The 19301-nt window shown below is 37.9% G+C and overlaps 1 protein-coding gene across 1 annotated transcript in view; it reads left to right on the top strand.

The window, feature by feature from the left end:
* PLPP1 (phospholipid phosphatase 1) overlaps positions 1–19301 on the top strand; it is a 61650-nt gene that overhangs the window by 14310 nt on the left and 28039 nt on the right. Inside the window, exons 2-3 of the mRNA XM_068176084.1 lie at positions 14220–14371; positions 17742–18022. Of these exons, the coding sequence (XP_068032185.1) occupies positions 14220–14371; positions 17742–18022 (433 nt within the window). The remainder of the gene's footprint in view (positions 1–14219; positions 14372–17741; positions 18023–19301) is intronic.

Genomic DNA, 19301 nt, shown 5'->3' with positions numbered 1-19301 from the left:
GATATGATTGTATCAAACAGGTAATGGGATTACCACTCCATCATCCTGCTCGGTATGCAACAGCAGAGGTAAAGACAGGAAGCATGGACTCTGTGTTATGCTAGTGGAATCTTGCCATGGCCTTGAGGGGAGCTGAAACTTTGCTCCAGGCATGCAGACATACAGCAATTCGTGTGGTCAGAGTGAACTTTCTGAGTTCTTCAGTGTAGCTCCCTTCATATTTGAAGGGCTGGAATTCTGTTTCATCCGCTTCTGTCTGCCACTTGTGTGTGGTCAAGCTTCCTCTCCTTTCTCAGTCATTAAAGCAGAAGGAAGGAAAGAGACCTTTGAGATAATAGTTGATTCAATGGTATACCATGCTACATAATGAAAAACTTTGTGCTTGAAGTTGAATAAGCTTAATGCCATTTGTATTTTGGTTCACTTTTTCTATATGGGATGGTAAGCATCAGTAATGTGGACAGTTTTCATGTTTCAGATGATTTGTGAAAAAAATTTCCCTCTGCTCCATAAGAGGATTTAAAATACTCCGCATCTCCTTCCTTGTGAGGAAGAGGAGTTGAAAGCTGGGGTGCTACAACCATGTACAGTTTCAATATGCACTTCAGAAACCTTTGCACTGCAACTCAGCAGCCCAAAGAAGGGGCCCGGATTTATCCTCTATTCCTACAGTTTCACTCTTGATGTCTTTTCTTCTAATGAAGTATATAGCAATAAGTGTACTTTAATCACCTTTGAGCTACTTACCTGGCAGTCAACACATATCACCAGAAATCAAATGAATCACTCATCATGTTAACTTCTTTGAGATGTTTTTTGTTCTCAATACAGCAGGTTGTTTATATACTGAGTAGTCTTTTCTGTTTCAGTAATGGCACTCACCCTCTAACTTACATATAGAATGTCTATTTGCAGAATTGCTTATTTTATGGATTTTGGGGAAAATAGTTATTTGCCCATTTTTACCATGTTTTAAAACAAAATTTACTTTTTGTTTGGGGATTTAGCATTATGTAATTTACCCACTTCAGTTTATTGCTTACTCAGTTGATCAAAAGAAAGGGAGAAAGTGGGCATGGTGTTATTTGGTTAAAAGCTGGACTTAATGATCTAGGAGGTCCTTTCCAACCTTAGATTTTATGAGGAAGTAAAATAAAAAGTTTGATTTCCTGATGTTATTGCTCCTGCAAATGTGCATTACATGGCACATGGTTCTTATCAGAAATAAGTTAGACCTGAATATAATTATCAGAAGTTTTGATGGCTTCTCTTGCATGACTATCAGTATAATGCAAGTTAATTTGTGAAAGAGGGAATTGGTAATACATCACAGTGTGTAAATTCAAAGAGCTATAATATGTACCCAGGTCTCGGCTGCAATATTAATAACTTGTATATTTTCATGCAGAAATCTTCCAAAGTGTACAAAAGCTGTGTAAATGCAATCTCAAGATATAATCTCATTACCTGGAGATGCAATCCATTCAAAGTGTCCATTAGTGTCCCTGCAGTTCTTTTGTTCCCATTACCTGCATGAAAACTACTTGCATGAAATTTTGAACTCCCTAACCATGACAAAACCTGTGTTTATTCTTTGTCTTATCTGTAAACACTGACCACATTATAGTGTATAGAACAAGGCTGGAAAATCAGATACAAGCTGAGGTCATGGGGTAGTGGAAGAGGGAGGAGGGACTAAAGGCTGCCTGCCCTTAATAACTGTTTAGTCATGTGAGGGGCAAAGGCTTTTTCTTGAATGTAATCTTGGTTCAGTGTGGTTTTGTGGCAACTGACCTTATGGATGGAAGACTTGGAACTTTGTATTTTTTTTAACATCTGTACCTGATGGGTAACCTCAGAGCCCTTCTGAGGTAGTGTTCTGAAAGAGAAATGTCTATAAACAGAATTTGGTAAGTGTGTGAATTGCATGATACTTAGGAAATTTGAGTTATGCATGTTTGATAGCTTCCTCCATGCATGATTAGAAACGTTTTTTTTTTTTTGATTTAACCACATGTATTTCTTGTTTTTGTTTTTTGTTTTCCTTCCCCCAACAGCTGGCTTACCCCTTGGTGTTCTAAACTTGGCCAAAATAAAACCGTATCAGAGAGGCTTTTTCTGTAATGATGACAGCATCAAGTATCCGTTCCATGACAGTACCATCACATCCACTGTCCTCTACACAGTGGGGTTCACCCTGCCCATTTTCTCTGTAAGTAGCTAATATATAGGGAGCTTTGGTGATGGGAGTAAAATGTATGCCTTCCAAGAGCTTAGCACTGTAAATGAGTTGAAGACAAGTCTATATAGGCAAAATCCCATGTATATAGTTATATGCATGTTAAAGGTGCTGTTGATAATGTTTGCACAGAAAATCTGGAACTCATCTCTATCTTCTAATTTAATTTGTTTTAGGAGCAGAAAAAATTGTATTTAGACTAAGCTTTTATCACTAGAAAGGAAAAATGTCTTCCAAAATGTTATGGAATGATTACATCTCTTGTTCAGAATGGGTTAGTCTGCTAATTTAAACACTTGTGATGTTAAAACTTGGCATTGTAATGCAGTGCACACACCTATAACTGGTGACTGTTGCTACCATGTACTTTCTACAAAAATAAGCCTAATTTTGACTCAGAAGCTTTTTCTGAGCTTGAAAGTAATGTGATTACTCGTTGAAGAATGGGATAAAATGGGATACAGAGACTGAAAATCTAATTGCTTGTAGAAAAGAGGCTCAGTGTTTTAAAGATCGCATGATTTTGACAAGGAACAATTTAATTCTTCAGTAGGTTTTTCTAACAATATTTTAAGCCTGCTTGTATCCCAGTTTTTAGTAAGGTTTGAGCTGATTTGGAGAATCAAAATTTAACAGTGCAGAATAATCTTGAAGCTGAAGCTACATCTTATTTGTCCCTTCAGTACTTGATCAAGCCATGTGAAAGATGATATTTTATTACCTGATAAATGTATAAGATGAATTAATCAGTAAGAAGTATATGAAGTGATTTAAGGATGGAAGACAGTAATTTAAAACAAATGAGCATGCAGAACTTCTACATGCATTACTCTGGTTTTCCCATTAGTGCTTATTCATTAAAACTTCCATCAGACCTGTGCAATAAATAGGAGGTTGACACAACAAGTAATCACTAGTATAGTTTCACTTTTAAGGAATGTTTGTCACTTCGACATATCTTCAGCACACCTTTGGGAAAATTTATTTTCCAATACAGGTATTTTCCTGTATACCTTGGTTGATATGGGTACAGGTGAACTAACAATTGCAGCACTGTGCACTTTCAGACTTTTAAAGAAATGTTCTAGCTGCAGTTCAATAATCTGTTAAATTGCTTGGTTTTTTTATTATCGTTCATTTTTAGATTTGAAGGTGTTGCTGTAGTATAAAGTCAGTGGAAGGTGTGTTTTTTCCTGGCTCTAAAGCCAAGGAGAAACGTCTGACTTAGAGGTAATGCACATGAAAGTCTACACATTTAAAGAGTGGTATGGACTATTATAATTTTAGATACCTTTGTAGTGAAAGTTACAACTTACAATGAGATGTCAGTAATTCCAGTCTATTCTGCTATTTTTCTGCTATTATACTTTTATAGGAGTTACACAGTGGATTTTCATTGCTTGTCTTTGTGCAGGAGGCTGGAGTTTATAATTGGAACAACCACTAGGACATTTACAGTTGTTACTGTACAGTCTAACCAGGTCATTTGCTTTTCAGTCTGAATGTTTTCCAAACCTTCAAGCAACTGTTCTGTGTAGTTAACATGTTAACCTCGCTATCTTAATCTCAGTTTCAGATGTAGAGAGCTCTTTAGTCTCATGCAAGAGGTGAAAATTTTTACATAGCTGCTGAAAACTAAGGGCTAGAGTAAGCTGTACAGCTAGGGAGTGTGAGACATGGAATATTACCACTCTCTAAATTGGAAGAGGGTTCCAGTTGAATGGTTTCTCTCTTCAAGATTGCCTTTATTCAAAATGGACAGGAAAAGTTGATCAGTCTGGGAATCTGAATTCAGAATATTTTTTGTTTTGGTCTGACTCACTGGAGGCTTGAGACTTTTTCCAAGGCAGTTTAAGTTTTTGGAAGTAGTGTGTTCCAGATTCAATACCCTCAACAGGAACACAACTCACTCATGAAAGACTTTTGGGCAATAACTCTGATTATCCCACATCTAGTGAAAATTGTTGTCCTGACATGAGACTTTACTGAAAGGGACAGAATCCTCAATGAAGGAATTGATGACAAAAAAATCATCTAGAGTTTATAAATTACACTTTTGTACAGACTTTTCTTCTCTAATCAGACTACATGAAACATGATACTCATTCCTAAGTGGTAGGACTCTTTTTAGGCATATGCCCTTGTTGCATGATGGGCCTGCTTGTCTTCAGAATGTAATAAGAAATGGTCTGAATATCTTGCTGTATAATAATAATTATTATACTAAAAGGTTTTGTTGGGGTAGGCCTGTAATGGAATATAAAATAACTTCAAAGAGAAAAAAATTCAACCCCAAAAAACCCCGAACATACATAGATATTTTATTAATATTATTAATTATATTTATTAAGTCTCTTGTACATAAAAGAAACTAGGTTGCATGAACATGAATTTGTTTTTATGACATTTTATGAAGATTTACAAGATGTGCTAGAAACTCAGGAATCTTAAAAAATAAAAAAATACTCTTATGAATCATAATTCTATTTGTAGCCTGAGCCCTTTCTGTTGCCATTGCCACCTTTTATCAGGAAATAAAATGTCTGAGAAATTAATGTTTATTCTTTTCCAAGTGCCACTTCTTAATAAGATACTTCTCAATTTTCCAAATTGTTCTTTGTCTGGATGGGAACCACAATTTTTGTCTTAGAATCTTTTGAGACTGAGGGTCAAACAAGTCTTGGTATTAGTCTAGAAGACTGCATCTCTCTAGATGGCTTAGGCCAGTGTCTAGAACAGCACACATTCATTAGATCTGACATTTAAGGAACCCCAGAAGATCTTTCTGATACTTCTATCTTACCAAGTCTTTTAGATATATTTATATAGTAATTCTGTGTAATTTAAAAGCCATGACTAGGCATTGTCCGTGGCTTGCAGCTCTAGGAACATTTGGAAATGTACTTGGTCTGGCATTTTTGGTCTTCAGTTGTCTGCATGAGACCAACTTTTTCAAGTGTAAATGACAAATTAATGTCAATATCTTTTCTCTTTCAGTGAGGTTCCAACCATGTCTATTTGTAGGTGTCCTGCTCAGTTTGGCTTTTCTGGTAACTTCATGTCCAAACTGATTTTTTTTTCTCCTCCAGTCATCTTGTTTCTTCAGACTGCTGCCTTTAGTGACACTCATGCAGCTTGCTCCAGGGGTAGGTGACATGGGGGGAGGGAGAAGCGCAGAGTAAGGAAAACCTCTCTGAAAAAAAACATCCTTCTCACCAGAGCAACAGAACAACCTGGGAGTTTTTGAATTTTGTCTGCTCCCTGTTCTAGGATTTCTGTCTATTCCCTGCCAAGGCTTTGCTTGACATTTCTGTCCCAGAGCTGAAGGCTCACAAGCCACTGGTAGGTTTCTATTATATGATAGACTGATGTAGAGAGAAGAGTTCAGAACTTCTAACTCAGCCAAAGGCCTGCACTGAATTTCTGGGAGACAAAGTAGTTCTCCACAACTTGTTGCTACCAAAACAAGTAATGCAAATACTGATGTTCCTTATAGGGAATTGTTAGTTAGTAAAAAAGAGTTTTGGTTAAGTCACTTCTGTGGGATAAGCACTGCTCTTTGGACCTTCTTTGAGAGAAGGGAACATGATGGGGCCTGTAGGACCTAATTTCTCCACCTTGAACCCAATCAAAAGATATATGGGTAGTTAGGTTACATTGATTTCTAAGTAGTTTAAATAATAACAAAAAAAGGCTGAATCAAAACATTCCTAGGTTTGATGTGGCAAAATGTCCTCTGTATCATGATGACTTCCCAAAAGGGATCTATGTAGCTTTGCTCCTGTGCCAGCTTTAACATTTTAGGCATTAGGCTTAATGTTTTTGAGAATGTCTGCTTACAGCATGTGTAGTAATGTTTTGACTGAAACTTTCCCTCCTACTTTGGAGGCAATTTACTGATTTCTTTTATGGCAAAAGAAACTGATCTTTTATGCTGTTTATGAAAGGGATTCATTTTGAAAGGAAACTTTTATTAGATTGACCAATATAAGCACTTACTGAGCTAATTTTGTATGTCTTCATGGACAAATGTAGTTACTGCAGCAATAGAGATTAATAAATCAGGGGATTAGTGAAACCTTTTGAAGACTGTTGATTAGTAGATGTGCTTTTCACTTTTTCAGCAGTGTCAAAGCTTTATGACCCACTGTTGTTAGTTTTGCAACTAATTGAAATTAAAACTGTTGTTTGACACTAGAGTGGACTTCAACTTGACTCTTAAGTTTCAGATTACTTGTAAGAGGTTTTATTACACTCTGAGCAAGACTGCCTCTTCTGCAAGACCTGGTAAACTTCTTGAAAAGGTGCTCATGTTTTATCTTCATTGTGCTTTTTGTTGTCTTTATGGCATTGGAAACTTTTTAGGGCAATGCTGTTGAACTTCATAATCTGTCATGAGTTCTACTTGATACTGACTGTTCAACCTGTACTACTAAGATGAGCATTATCTCTGAACCCAACCTTATTCTGAGGAATAAACTGCTAATTTTTTGGTTCTTTTTAAAGCCAACATAGTAATAATAATCCATTGTTTTACTCTGTAAAGTTTTAATGTCAGGGTAATGCACTTTGAGTTGTTGAATTGATGAGTAATTCCTGGCTGAGATCAGTGCTGTGGGGCCAAATGTTGAGAAGTAGCAGCATCCAGCTTTTGGCTTCACTTTTTGATGTGTCTGTGGTGTGGATGTTCTGGTGGGCTTGAAATCAGGTGGGAAAAGATCTGAGGAGCACCATTTGCCTCTGTTATTTTTACAAATCACTCTTACTAAATGCAGCTGTATTCTAAGTAAATAAACTGTAGCAACTTGCTTGTTAGCCCTGTGGACTTGTACTTTCCTCAGCCCTTCAGGTACATTTCTTAGTACAGTGATGGAGAATGCATATAGTGTCTGAGTAAGACAGTTGGCATTTTGACAGTGGGAGGAACTCCAGACAAGGGCTTTTAAAGTGCTGAGTGAAGCTTGGTCACAGCTATGGGAAAGCCAAGCAGTCACACTGGTATAGAGGGTGTTTTAAAGTATTATTAAGAAGAGTATACAAAAGGGTAAAAGGGAATATGGAGAAATGTAGGTAGAGGGAGTTGCAACTTACCTAAGTCTTGTAATTTAAGGATAAAACCCAAACCCAAACAACTGTGGCATAGATTTTTCTTTCTCTTAGGTCTGATACACAGGTACTAATATTGTACTGTTGACATTTAGGACTGAGGCCAGAGACTGGAGGGGGTGTCAAAAAAGGGAAGCAACTTGACTAGGAACCAGAGACAAGCAACAGGGAAAGTAAGGCAGAGAGTGTTCTTTGTTGTGCTGCCTTGTCTGTTTCCCTTCATCTGGCTCACATTATTGTACCTCTTTCTCTTCTGCCTAGTGCAGGGAAATGCTCATACAAAGAGAGGATTTTACCCACCTTTTCAGGAGAAAGCTGAATGTCAAAAAATGGAACCACTGAACTTAGTGATCTGTGGAGTGATGGTTCATTTCTTGGTAGGTGCTCTCCTGAACTCTAAAACTCCTATGAGAAATGGAAAGTAGCCCTGTTCTTATACTGAGGAGAAGCCAAAGACTTAATTTAGTCTGCAAAGACACCCTACCCAACCTTCACAGAATGTGAGCAGTAATATCAGCTCAAAAGTTTTAACTAAGCTTTCACAGAACATGTGTTTTTCCAGGCAGTATTTCTAATGTTGTCATGAATACCATAGATGTTATTGCTGGTGGAATTAGTAATGAAATGTCTACAGCTTATTTGGGGAAAATGTTAACTTCTGCTTTGTATCTGAACTTCTGGTGTAAGGAGATTTAAACCTCAAAATATTACTTAAGCTTTTTAAAAAATAAGTCTAGGTATCACTTCTAGTTTAAAGCTACAGCAGTGAAGTTGGCAGTAGATAACAGCACAAAAGTGGTGGCACTTTTTTTTTCAGGTGCTGGGAGAGAAGACAACAGAATCTTTTAAATTTTGTTTTGTTTCAGAACTCTGGAGAAAGATTATTACTACCCACTACTTAAGCACAGATGTTGAAAGCCACTTTGTCAGAAACATACTCACTGTTTCCTGGTGTCAGTCACATCTATTCTTATCCTAATCCCTGTGATAAATGAGGAAGACGGAGAACTCAGGCCAAAGCAGTATTTTTTTTTTTTTAAGAAAATCTCATTGTTTAGACATGTATATTCAAATGTTTACTTCAACCAAATATTAAGAAACTAAATAGTTGTGAGATTGGAAAAAGAATCCTGAAATGAACAAATAATTCACCTGACAGTGAGAAGTGAGCAGTAGGAGTAAGTGCTCCTTGTCCTTTGCAAGGAAAGAAGATGTCAGGTAGAGCTCTCTGAGAGTCTGCCCTGTTCAGTGTAGTCATAAATGCCCTGGAGGAGAGAGAGCGTGTGCAGTGAGGCAGCAAAGTAGGGAACTCAGAGCAACAAATACAAAAGATGGCAGTAACATAGGTGGTGAAATACAGCATGGATGAATGCCAAGTGATATCTGTCCTGAGGAGAGTGGGAAGGATGACTCGAGGGAGGTGTACCATCTGATGTTCTCTTCAGGCTGGTAATGTGTCCAGCTTTAGTAGAGAGAACAACTTCATGCCGAGTGAAGAATCCTAACCAAGACTAGAAATTTGGACAGAAATAGACCTGTGTTACAGGATATTTATGGGAAAAAACCTAACATAATCAGTCAGAAATCACTCCACCTTATGAGGAAATCTAATCCATTATACTGTATGAGTCACACTTTTGGACAAGGGTATAGTAATTGTTTAAAATATGTAGTCTTATCAGTTAAGCTACTTGTGTTTCTACTCCATGTATTCTGAGTGAAACATTTCAGATCCTGCATTTCTCCCTATACCTTTATTACTGATTGTGTTTGTAGTTCCTTAATTCTTGGTTGCTTGTTGGATCAGTATTGCATTTTTTAAAATATCTACTGTATATGTGGTTGGCTGATTTACAGCCCTTAGACTCTGTTGAACTTTGCAAAACCAAACTCTTGTTTTTGAGGTAGTAAGGAATGTATCCTAGCAGTCCTTCTCTGTCTGCACTTAAGAAAGATGAATTAAAACCAAACACATAAATGCATTTGCCAATTCTGACTGAATAGTATTCAGAGGAAATTTCTTGTCAAATGGGTTAGAAGTGTTAATGCCTTTGAAAAGACTCAATGTTAATGGTCACGCTATTATACTGATATACAACAACCACAAGAAGTACATTATTTTCCCCCTGCTAGTTTGAACTGACAAGCTCCCAAGTCAGAGTTGTTTAACCTCCAAATGCATGACTCTGAACTCATTACTGCACAAATCTCCATATGTTCTCTTGCCTCAGTCTTTAAGGGCTGTTTTGCAGGCAGAACTGGCTGGCCTTGATCTTCCACTGTATCAAAGAATTGCCAGCCCTGTCAGCAGTACATCTGCTAGTTATTCATTAAGAATGCATATGCACTGCATAACACCAGCTTGTTTGCTTTATCCTTGAGATTACCCTACAGGTAACCTCTTCCCAGCTGTATAATTCCTCCTCTCATACATGTTGTCATTTTCCCTTTAGACAATTTCTTCACTCTATTACAGCTAGCTTAGAAGATGAAGTGTACATCAGGGAAGCTTTTTGGAATTGTCATATGAGAAGTATTCAGTAGAGAGCCTTTACTGCTCCTCTGTTTCCACTTCTTACATAAAAGGAGTACTTAAACTCCCAAATTTCTTCTGCTTTCAGAGAAAATTGAGCGCAATGGGTATTTGTAGGATATTGTAGGACCTTTCTTTTAACTGAATGTAGCAACGTGACTGTGGCAGATGAACAGGATTTCTTCTTACAGTGATCTGCTGTTGAATCTTTGCTACTTTTTCTTGAGAAAATGCTTTAGACGTTTATGTGAATAAATCCACTGTCAAAGTCCAGCATTTCCTATACTACAGTAAACATTTTTTTCCTCAGTTGTATCTCTGTAAAGACATTGACACTAGTGATGGTGGTACCGTTATAAAGACAAGTATCGTATGGTATCTTCAGTCATATCCTGTCCACCTGTACCAGGAGCTTCCATGCTTAGGAAATTGGCACCATGATGCAAAAACTTAGCCCTGTCCTCTGAAATTGATATCTGTCAGGATAAAAAAAGTTACATGTCTATCCCAACAATAGGGAACCGCCACTGTTTTACTTGGTATGGTAAGAAGATTTTCCTCTTTGTCACTTAATGACAGTTGTTCTGCTTGCAGGAATGAAAAAGCTAAACTATTTTTTCCTGTCCCTTTATTGTCTTAAAGGGAAACTTCCACTGCAGAAAATACTTAAGCTATGTATTTCAAATAATTTTGATTTGATTTTAGGAATGAAAACACCTTGAAAACCCACAAAAGCAGACTCTGATGATTTATTGTAAACAGAACAGAACCCTCAGTATTGTGAGATGGTTCTCTTACTGGTTTCACATGCCAGAAACACCTGATGCCCCTCTGGTTTGACTTCTACTTTTCTGCTCTCTCCCATCAGTTAATAATAGTGAAGTCAATCCATGCATGTTAAAAAGAAAATAAAGTAAGTAAAGTAAGTAAATTAAAAGTAAAGTAAAAAAAAATTTAAAAAAAAAGTAAAGTAAGTAAATTAAACCTGCTCTATGGAGCATGTTCTGAGGGAGTAGGTATTGACATTGGAGGATACTTTAATCCAAAAGATATCAAAAGCCCCTACTGGCATGGTTTTTCAGGCTAATGACTGCCGTGAATTGAGCCAGAGGTAAATTACAGATGCTGTAATTCTTTGACTTCAGTTTACAGTTTAACAGTGTTAAGTTAATGTGATCAGTTTTACTGTAATTTGATTTTTAGAAATTAAAACTTTTCTCTCAAGCTTTCATGGAGCATGTATAATTTTAATACTGAAAGGTGCTGAGAGCAGCAATAAGATAAATGACTGGTGGAACTACTTCTTGAATCTGTTGTGCAGCTGGGGGAAACTGAAGAAAGACTTGTTATGTTTACTATATATTTCAGTGCATACCTCTTCCAATTAATGGTTACTTAATGGCTGCCACATAGATACCCAGAACTTTTAAGACTCAAAGTAAAGGAGGCGGAAAGAAATTATGAAAAAGAAGACAATAGTTTTATTTTAGCTGTTCATACTTGCTTACAAAACAAAAACAAACCTGGAGTTGTTTGGTATTTTGTTTCCATGATCTGGATACAGGAAGGTGCAATTACAGGCTAATTACATCATAATCTCCATATTGCTGAAGAATGAGCACGCACATTTCAAGCAGCTTCACTCAGCATGGAAGAACACAGATCTTCACTGCATGAGGGACTTCATTTCTGTGATCCACACACCTTTTTATTTCTGATTTAGTAGATGTAAATTTACATTTAAAAAAGCTCCCCCCCAAATAACCCCATCATTCTGAATATTTTCCGTCTCTCACCTTGAGAAGCTGAAACATCCAGGTGTGGGTTGAAGGAAATGAGGAGTAAGGTACCATGACACAGTTATTCACAGAGCAGGTCTTTAAAATGGGTGATGCAGAGCTAGTGATTTGATGTCAGTGACACTATCTAACTGTAAACACAGGTGTCTGTGGCAGTGTGCTGAAGCTGTGATAAGGTTTTTTTGGGCTGAACTTAATTTTGTGAACAACTGCTTTACCGTGATATTCAAAACTACCAACGCTAAAGAAGTAACCATGAAAATAATTAAGAAATTCCTATCAGTATATGCTTAATTCTCTACATTTGGAGGTCCAATCAATGCATTTCTCTCAAATACTCAGTCTGGAATGTTGGTGTTAATATGTGTGCAGGGCAAATTTTGAAATTTTCATTCCATATGTATTTTGTAGGAAAAATGGTGTTGGAAACACCACAGCATTATGTTGACAAGTCACCTTCCCTCACCATGGCTGCACGTGCTTCTGCCTCAACCCTGACCCAAGTCAGCTAAATACTGAACAACTGATGGTGTATTGTGATATCTATCCCAAAACCAACTCAAGGGGAGGGAAAAAATAATCCACAGTGTTTTTCAAAACACTGATCTTCTTCCTGTTAAGAGAAAGGGAGAGGAATTTTTTCCTAGTAGGAAAGGCTGTGGTTTGGCACTGTATTGCAGAGTCCAGCTCCCAGGCTCTGTGCTGGCTGGTATCTGAATGGTGCAGTGTTTTGGTGAGGCTCTGGCTTGGCTCTTAGCCCGTTCTGCTGTCGTCCTGCTTTGTTGGTGTGCTTGGATGACTTCCAGAGCTGTGTCAGTTTAGTCCTGATGGCATGGAATTGGAAACAACCCCTCTTGACAATGACAGTGGTCTTTTTCTAGCATTTTTGGAGGGGAGGTTTTGCGTGCTATTGGTTTCATGACAGCAGCGGTACAGAGGGTACCTGGTTCTTTGCAAAAGGCTTAGCTGGAATGCTTGGGCCCACATGATAGACCTAGATACAACTGCCTGATAAAGGTTGTGTCATTCACCAGAGTTCACTTCAGGGAAATGATCACCTTTTGAGCCATTAGTTTGTTATTTGCTCTTTTGTTTTCAAGCTGAAGTATTCTTTTAAGCACTTTATGGTGTGCAGAACAAAACTGATAGCAAATGGTTAGTAAAATCCCAGTTAAATCACTTGTGATGGTCCCAGAAGTCAGGCTTCATTTAGAGGACTTCATGGCTGGAGGGGAAGAGGATTGGAAAGGATGCTAGGTCTCTTCCCTAACAGTTCTCTTGATGCTTAGTATCTTTTTTTGTTCACTTCTCCTGCTCTTTACATCTTTAGTTTTATTTGCACATGCTCATTATGGGGCTAGCTGTGTATCTGGAAAGGGAGAGGTAAGCTATGTCTTGGCACAGAGGTCTTGAGGAGAGAACTGGGACTACAACAACATTTATTTCTGCTGGGAAGGAAGGATGGAGACTGGTTTTATCTTTCTGATCCCTTAATGTTGGATGGGAGCGTTGCCTCCAGATAATTTTTGTTGTGTAACTTTAAAGTGATAAGCGTTTTATGTGCAACAGCTGAATTTTGAGGATAAAGTCAAGGGCTTTTATGGGTTCTACATGCCTAAGCTAAAGAAGATTATTTTTTAATTAAACATTCCTTGTAGTCCTCCACTGCTTGTTTTCCATACAGCCATTTCTTTCCAAGAGATCCTGTACACAAAACAGCTTATGCAGATGTTGTATGTGTGTTAACGATGGAAGAACAGGATTTAGAAATGGGATTCTAACAGGTTATGGTAATTTGCATCCTATTTTGAGTTTTTTGAAAAAGCCTTTGCTTTTCAAGTGACTAATTTTGGTTTGTGTTGTGGGTACCTTGACATGCAATAGTGTGCAGCATTGTGCAGCATAGTATTGTGTCCTGTAGGTGTTAGATTAAGCCAAAGGCATCCTCTTTGGTGGAAGAGGTGGGAATAAAATCTCCATGCCTTGAGGCTGTAGGTCCTTCTAGGAAGATATCCAGTGTGTGAGGAAGTGAGGGAATCTCATGCGTGTGTAATCTCCTTTTCTCCATATTCCCAAAAATTCCCTCTGCACTTGCACTCCCTCAAAAACGCCTCCTTTTCTGCTTTCATGAAATGCAATATATGCTCTTCTGACTTGGAAAGCTGTCCAGAGAAGGTGTGCAGGTGCAACTGTTGCTCGCTGGAACATAAAGAAAAATTTGATAATTGTGCTGGTAGCAGCAGATTGAGCACCTCAGTGGTTGTCACTGAACTATTTACTCAGTCATGGTTTTGGCATTCTTCCACACTTGAAGTGCCACAAACATGAAGATGAGAGAAATCTTGCCTTGCTTTCCTTCATTCAGCAATCCTTCCTGGAAGCTACAAAGTCAAGGCAGTAGTCATTGGCCAAGGGAAGTGCATAAACGTCTAACTTCCTGCATGCCCATTCCTCTTTATGCACTTCTCTTTGGAAATGTGGGGGTATGATCATTGCCAGTTTGTTTTGGTTTTGTAATGTATTTTGTATTCCTTTTTGCCAGCTGGCTTGCCTTTTGCAATTCTCAGTTCACGACGTACCCCCTTCCAGAGAGGCGTTTTCTGTAGTGATGAATCCATCCGGTATCCATACAAAGACGACACCATTTCTTATAAATTGTTAGCAGGAATAATTATTCCTTTCAGTGTAATTGTTGTAAGTTAAACTTTTCTTCATTGCTTTTGATTTTAGTGGGGGCGGGGAAGAGGGAGGAGGGGTAATCTGTTAATACAGGTTTACAAAACTATTCTCTAAGATTTCTCAGCCTTAAAATAATGTCCTTAGGCCAGGTGCTAAAGCAGTAGAAATGGTGGTCTGGCAAGAATAACTAAAAGGTTTTCTTTAAGTGAAGTCAAACAGCTAGAATTACAGAACAGAAAAATACCTTAGAACTATGGTGGCTTAATTCCATAATCTGAGAGATAAAAATTTCTTACCATATTTGTTGAAAATAACACTAATGTGTTGTGACTCACAAGTCTTTATTTCAGGACCTGCTACTTTCAGAATATCATTGTGCATGACCTATTAAGTCAGTATTTTTTATCTGCCACAAAATCTTTGGGAATACTTCTGTGTGTGCAACAACAGATACTAGCCTATTTAAAAGAAAGATTATGGCTTCCAGTCAGATGTTATCAAAAGCATAAATAGAATAAAAAGAATAAATAAGTGTGGAGTTTTTCCCTGGATATTTCCCTGAAGGTCAGGATAAAACTCTGGGCCCATTTGTATTTAAATAATGCAGGGGCTTGCTTTCATACTGCACCTAACCTGGCTGAAAACAGGCTACTTTTCTTTTTTTCTCCTCTTCACACCAGATTTGTGAGCTGGACAGATTGTCTCTGTGACTACTAATTTGGGATCTCTCTCTGACCACAGCTCCAAGCTCAGCTGAACTGTTTCAAGCATATAGGGATGTTCTATCCCTAATATTTAATTATATGTTGTCAGCTGAGCTAACCTAATATCTTACTATGTATGGACAAAAGTTGAGGTCCTGCTATTACACTGTCTGTTGCCACCTCTTGTGGCTTGTCTGAGCCAGGATCAGCTTGTGAAATTCCTTAGCCTGGCAGATAACAGCAGCTTTCCTTGACTACATGGAGTGCAAATGGCTCTAGGAAGAATACCAGTGCTGGGGCAAAAAATAGCTGGGATGTGTCCTCATGAGCAGAGGGGACAGTTGGACCTCTTCAGTTTCCCATTTCATGTCCTAAGTCTGCTGGGACTACACTGCAATTCCTACAGGAGCCTCAAGATCCCTGTCCAGATGTGCTAAAAAGCTTCAGTCTCCACTGATGATTCTGTTGGGTGGCATCCAAACTCATCAGAGCCACACTTCGAACAGAGTTAAAACTTTCTTATGCCAAATAAGATTTTTAGGCATATAAATATTTATCCAAGTATATTTAGGATCCAAAAATGAAAAGGCACGGCTAAAGGTAATCCTCAGTATTGACCAGCTGTTTCTCTGGGCTAATGAGTTTCAGTCAGGAGGGATATTGTATAATCTAACTCTGCCTTGCATAGGGACTGCATGGATTTTTATCAAGGTTCCAGCATAAAGGTCAACTTTCAGCTCATATTTGCTTTTGGGTGGAATTTTTTTTTTTTTTGCAAATGTAGAAATATGTTCTGAGAATTGAAGCTGTGACTTGCCTGGTTTCCCTCTTTCTTGGAAAAGCTGCTTCAAAAACCTACAGTAATGCATCTGAAGCAGATGAAATTTTGGGGTAGGGGGAGGGGTTTGTGTGTTTGTTAACTGGCAAGCGGCTTATGCTAAAGCTCCTGCCTTTAAGATAAGAATATTTTTTTTTCTCATCCTATTACTACCTTTGGGTAGTCAGTATTACCTGAGAGCATCAATGCTTGGTCACAATTGAAGCCCATATAGCTTATTTCATTTCTAGAGCAGCTAAAACAGCTGAGTGAGGAAGAACAGAATACAGCATGGGAAGATTGATGTATTGCCCTCAGTACTTGGCTACCAGCCATTTGCAGCTCAGGGACCTCCTGAGTCAAAAAAGGCCCCACTAAAATTTAGTTTTTGTAATGAATGTATTCCCTTTGAATCAATCCAATCTCCATTTGAGCCCATATGAATATTTAGCTAACTTAAGTTTCTTTTGCAATATCAGGGAATATCTTTTAGTTGTGAAATCAGGCTTTTCTGTCAAGATTACTTCATAGTCAGACAGTAAAAGCAAAGACTGGTGTCCTTTACTCAATGCTTAGTCAGATTATTGAAGATGAATATTCTTTGATGTCTGTCCAGTGTAGTAATTGCACTGACATCAGCTAATTTTTTGGTACCTGAGATAAGTGACCTTGCAGGTTTTGCAGCAACGTTATTTGAAAGGGATTCATTATTCACCTGTCATGGCTATTTGTGCTCAGACATCTTCCTTAAGAGGTTACTTTCTGGGTTAGGTGTCTATATACTTTACTGAAAACTTTCTCAGCTTTAGTCCATGTTCTGGTATTTCTCTACTTCAGTCCATGTTTGGGTACGGTGGAGGGTGTAAAGCTTCGTTGTCACCCATCTGGCACTATTGTCTGTTTGCCTTCTTGGGCAAAGCCTCTGACAAGCTGTCACTCCGTGTGTCTGGGTGGCAGTGTCTAAGTGATGGCTTCATTCACCAAAGCTCTGCTTTGCTGGGATCCAGGACCCAGCATCTCAAGTAACAGAGCCATAATTTTAATTTTTACATGATTTTTCAAGGTAACTTTACATATATACATCCAGTCCTCCACGCATCTGTATTAACTGATCCTTTCTGTACAGAATGGGACCAACTGGTTCAACATCCAAATTATCTGGAGTGCAGTTCTATATTTGGCATAAGGAAAAATTTACTTTCTGCAAAGGATGAAGTTGCAAGACAACAAAATTAGGTCTGCTTTCTTGCCAGCACTTGATACATGTATCTTGGACATGTAGGGTGAAAAGTCCTTGGAAAGACCTTAGTAATACCTGTCTTTCCCTACCCTCATTAGTTTTCGTTTATCCCCAAAGGATTTAATTTCCATGAGGAATAGGAAATTTCTTGGTTGAAACATCTGGCCTTTCAGATCTGGATATAAAGTCTCAACCCTTCAGAACAATTTCTGGTTTCATGAAAAACCTAACAAGCTTTGAAAATTTTTACTCAGTAGAAATTAGTTGAAGAAGATGTAATGTAAAATGAAGTTTTGCAGGAGAAAATGTTTCTAATTAGTACCATACCAAGTAATAAGGTTAAATGTTATTCCGAGAAGGCTTTGTTTTAATAAGTATTCTGAAAATTATATTATTAAGTTCAACATAAGGTAGGGTAAAGTAAAAGGGTGTTTGTCTTCTGTGTGAAAGTGTTTATAATGTTTGGACATGGTTACTGCTGACTCTTGGAAAACTTAAATTTGCAGCTTAATGTTTATAAAAAAATAGTTTCTGAAACCATATGTGTGAGTATTAAAAAAAATAGCATAATACTTTTTATTTAATGCTACTATCTTTAATTTGTTCTCCTTATTTCTTTTTCAGATAATCGTAGGAGAGACTCTCTCAGTTTTTTATAATAATTTGCACTCAAATTCGTTTGTCAGAAATAACTACATAGCCACTATTTACAAAGCCATTGGGACCTTCATATTTGGGGCAGCTGCTAGCCAGTCATTGACAGACATTGCCAAGTACTCCATAGGTAGACTGCGTCCTCACTTCATTGCTGTGTGTCAGCCCGACTGGACACGGATAAACTGCAGCCTGGGCTACATTGAGAACTTCACTTGCCACGGGGACAAAGCAAAAATCAATGAGGGAAGGTGAGTCTGACTAACCTTGTATACTTGGTTGTATAACATATTTGTTAACGTGGGGCAATGAGTTTGGTAATGCTGCTGCAGTTTTTGTGCTTCTCCTAGAATAAATATATTGTAATGAATTTTAAACATTAAACCCTGTCTAGACCCTGGGGTTTTTTTCCAGTTTGTGAAAGCTTGTTATATTGATGTATGGATGAACGCCTAATTGTGTATTTGTTTCTGCTTATGGGAGATTGTCTTTTTTTTTCCATGTCAATTGGCTTTTATTTGTTTCAAAAATGTTTGCATCCCAACAAAGAGAAGAATTTGAAATCTGCCTTAGAAATTGGATGTAGAATAGCAAAGGAAATGTTTTAGCTGTGGCATGAAAGCAAATAAAAACTGTGCATCCATTTAAATATATGCAGGATTATTAAAATCACTCTATCAATTTTTCTCATTATTAAGAATTTTTTAATCTTGAATACTTACCTGCCAGTTCAATTGCAGCAAGATACTGTGTAAACAAGAATAAAGCCTCTGACACTTCAAACTTCAGTGCTATAAACTCAGTGTTTGAGTGCTACTTGAAATGTTAGAAGTATGTTCAGAATAATTTGGATGGCTTGAGTGACATTACCTTTACAGAGATCTCTTTTTCCAGAAGTTCTGTATACCATCTAAAAACCAAATAGGTTTTTTGTGTATGAGAAGAGAATGGTGGAGCAATGGCATAGTGATTGCTTGCCTTGTATTCTTCCCTGTGTTTTGAAATCTCAGACTTCTATATTGGAAGCAAGACTTTTTTTGTCATCTCTTAACTGATCAGCTATTAGGTTTGTATTTCCTACTACTGACATGTCCTCCTTTTCTGTGGCTGCTGCAACAGAGTGATAATAGAGGGGGCTCTCCTGTTCAGTCACAGCTTGCCTTGAAGTGCTCACTTGAGCATGTACTTGCTTGTGGGGCTTCTGCTATCAGATGAGGCTTTTGCATGCACAGGAATCTGTAAAGAAGAAGTTAGCAAGTGGTCAGAGAAGGGTAGGATAGCTTAAAGTGGGATATTGTCCTGTAGATGTGTATGACCTGGATGCAGTGATCCAGTAAATCTTCCAGGATTTCTGATGATCTTAGGCCCACACAGAGGCCAAGTGCCCAAGGGCATTAACCTTTCAGTTAATAGCCCACTAAGAGGAGAGAGGTGGATTGCAGGGAGTTTTTTACAAGAAGCTGGAAGAGGTCAGTAGTCTCTCAAGCTGTAACCCAGAGTAATTTCTATATCAGTTGACAAAATTATTAG

This window comes from Anomalospiza imberbis, chromosome Z (genome assembly GCF_031753505.1).
Source record: "Anomalospiza imberbis isolate Cuckoo-Finch-1a 21T00152 chromosome Z, ASM3175350v1, whole genome shotgun sequence".
Lineage (NCBI taxonomy): Eukaryota > Metazoa > Chordata > Aves > Passeriformes > Viduidae > Anomalospiza > Anomalospiza imberbis.
This window is presented reverse-complemented; position numbering and strand designations above follow the sequence as displayed.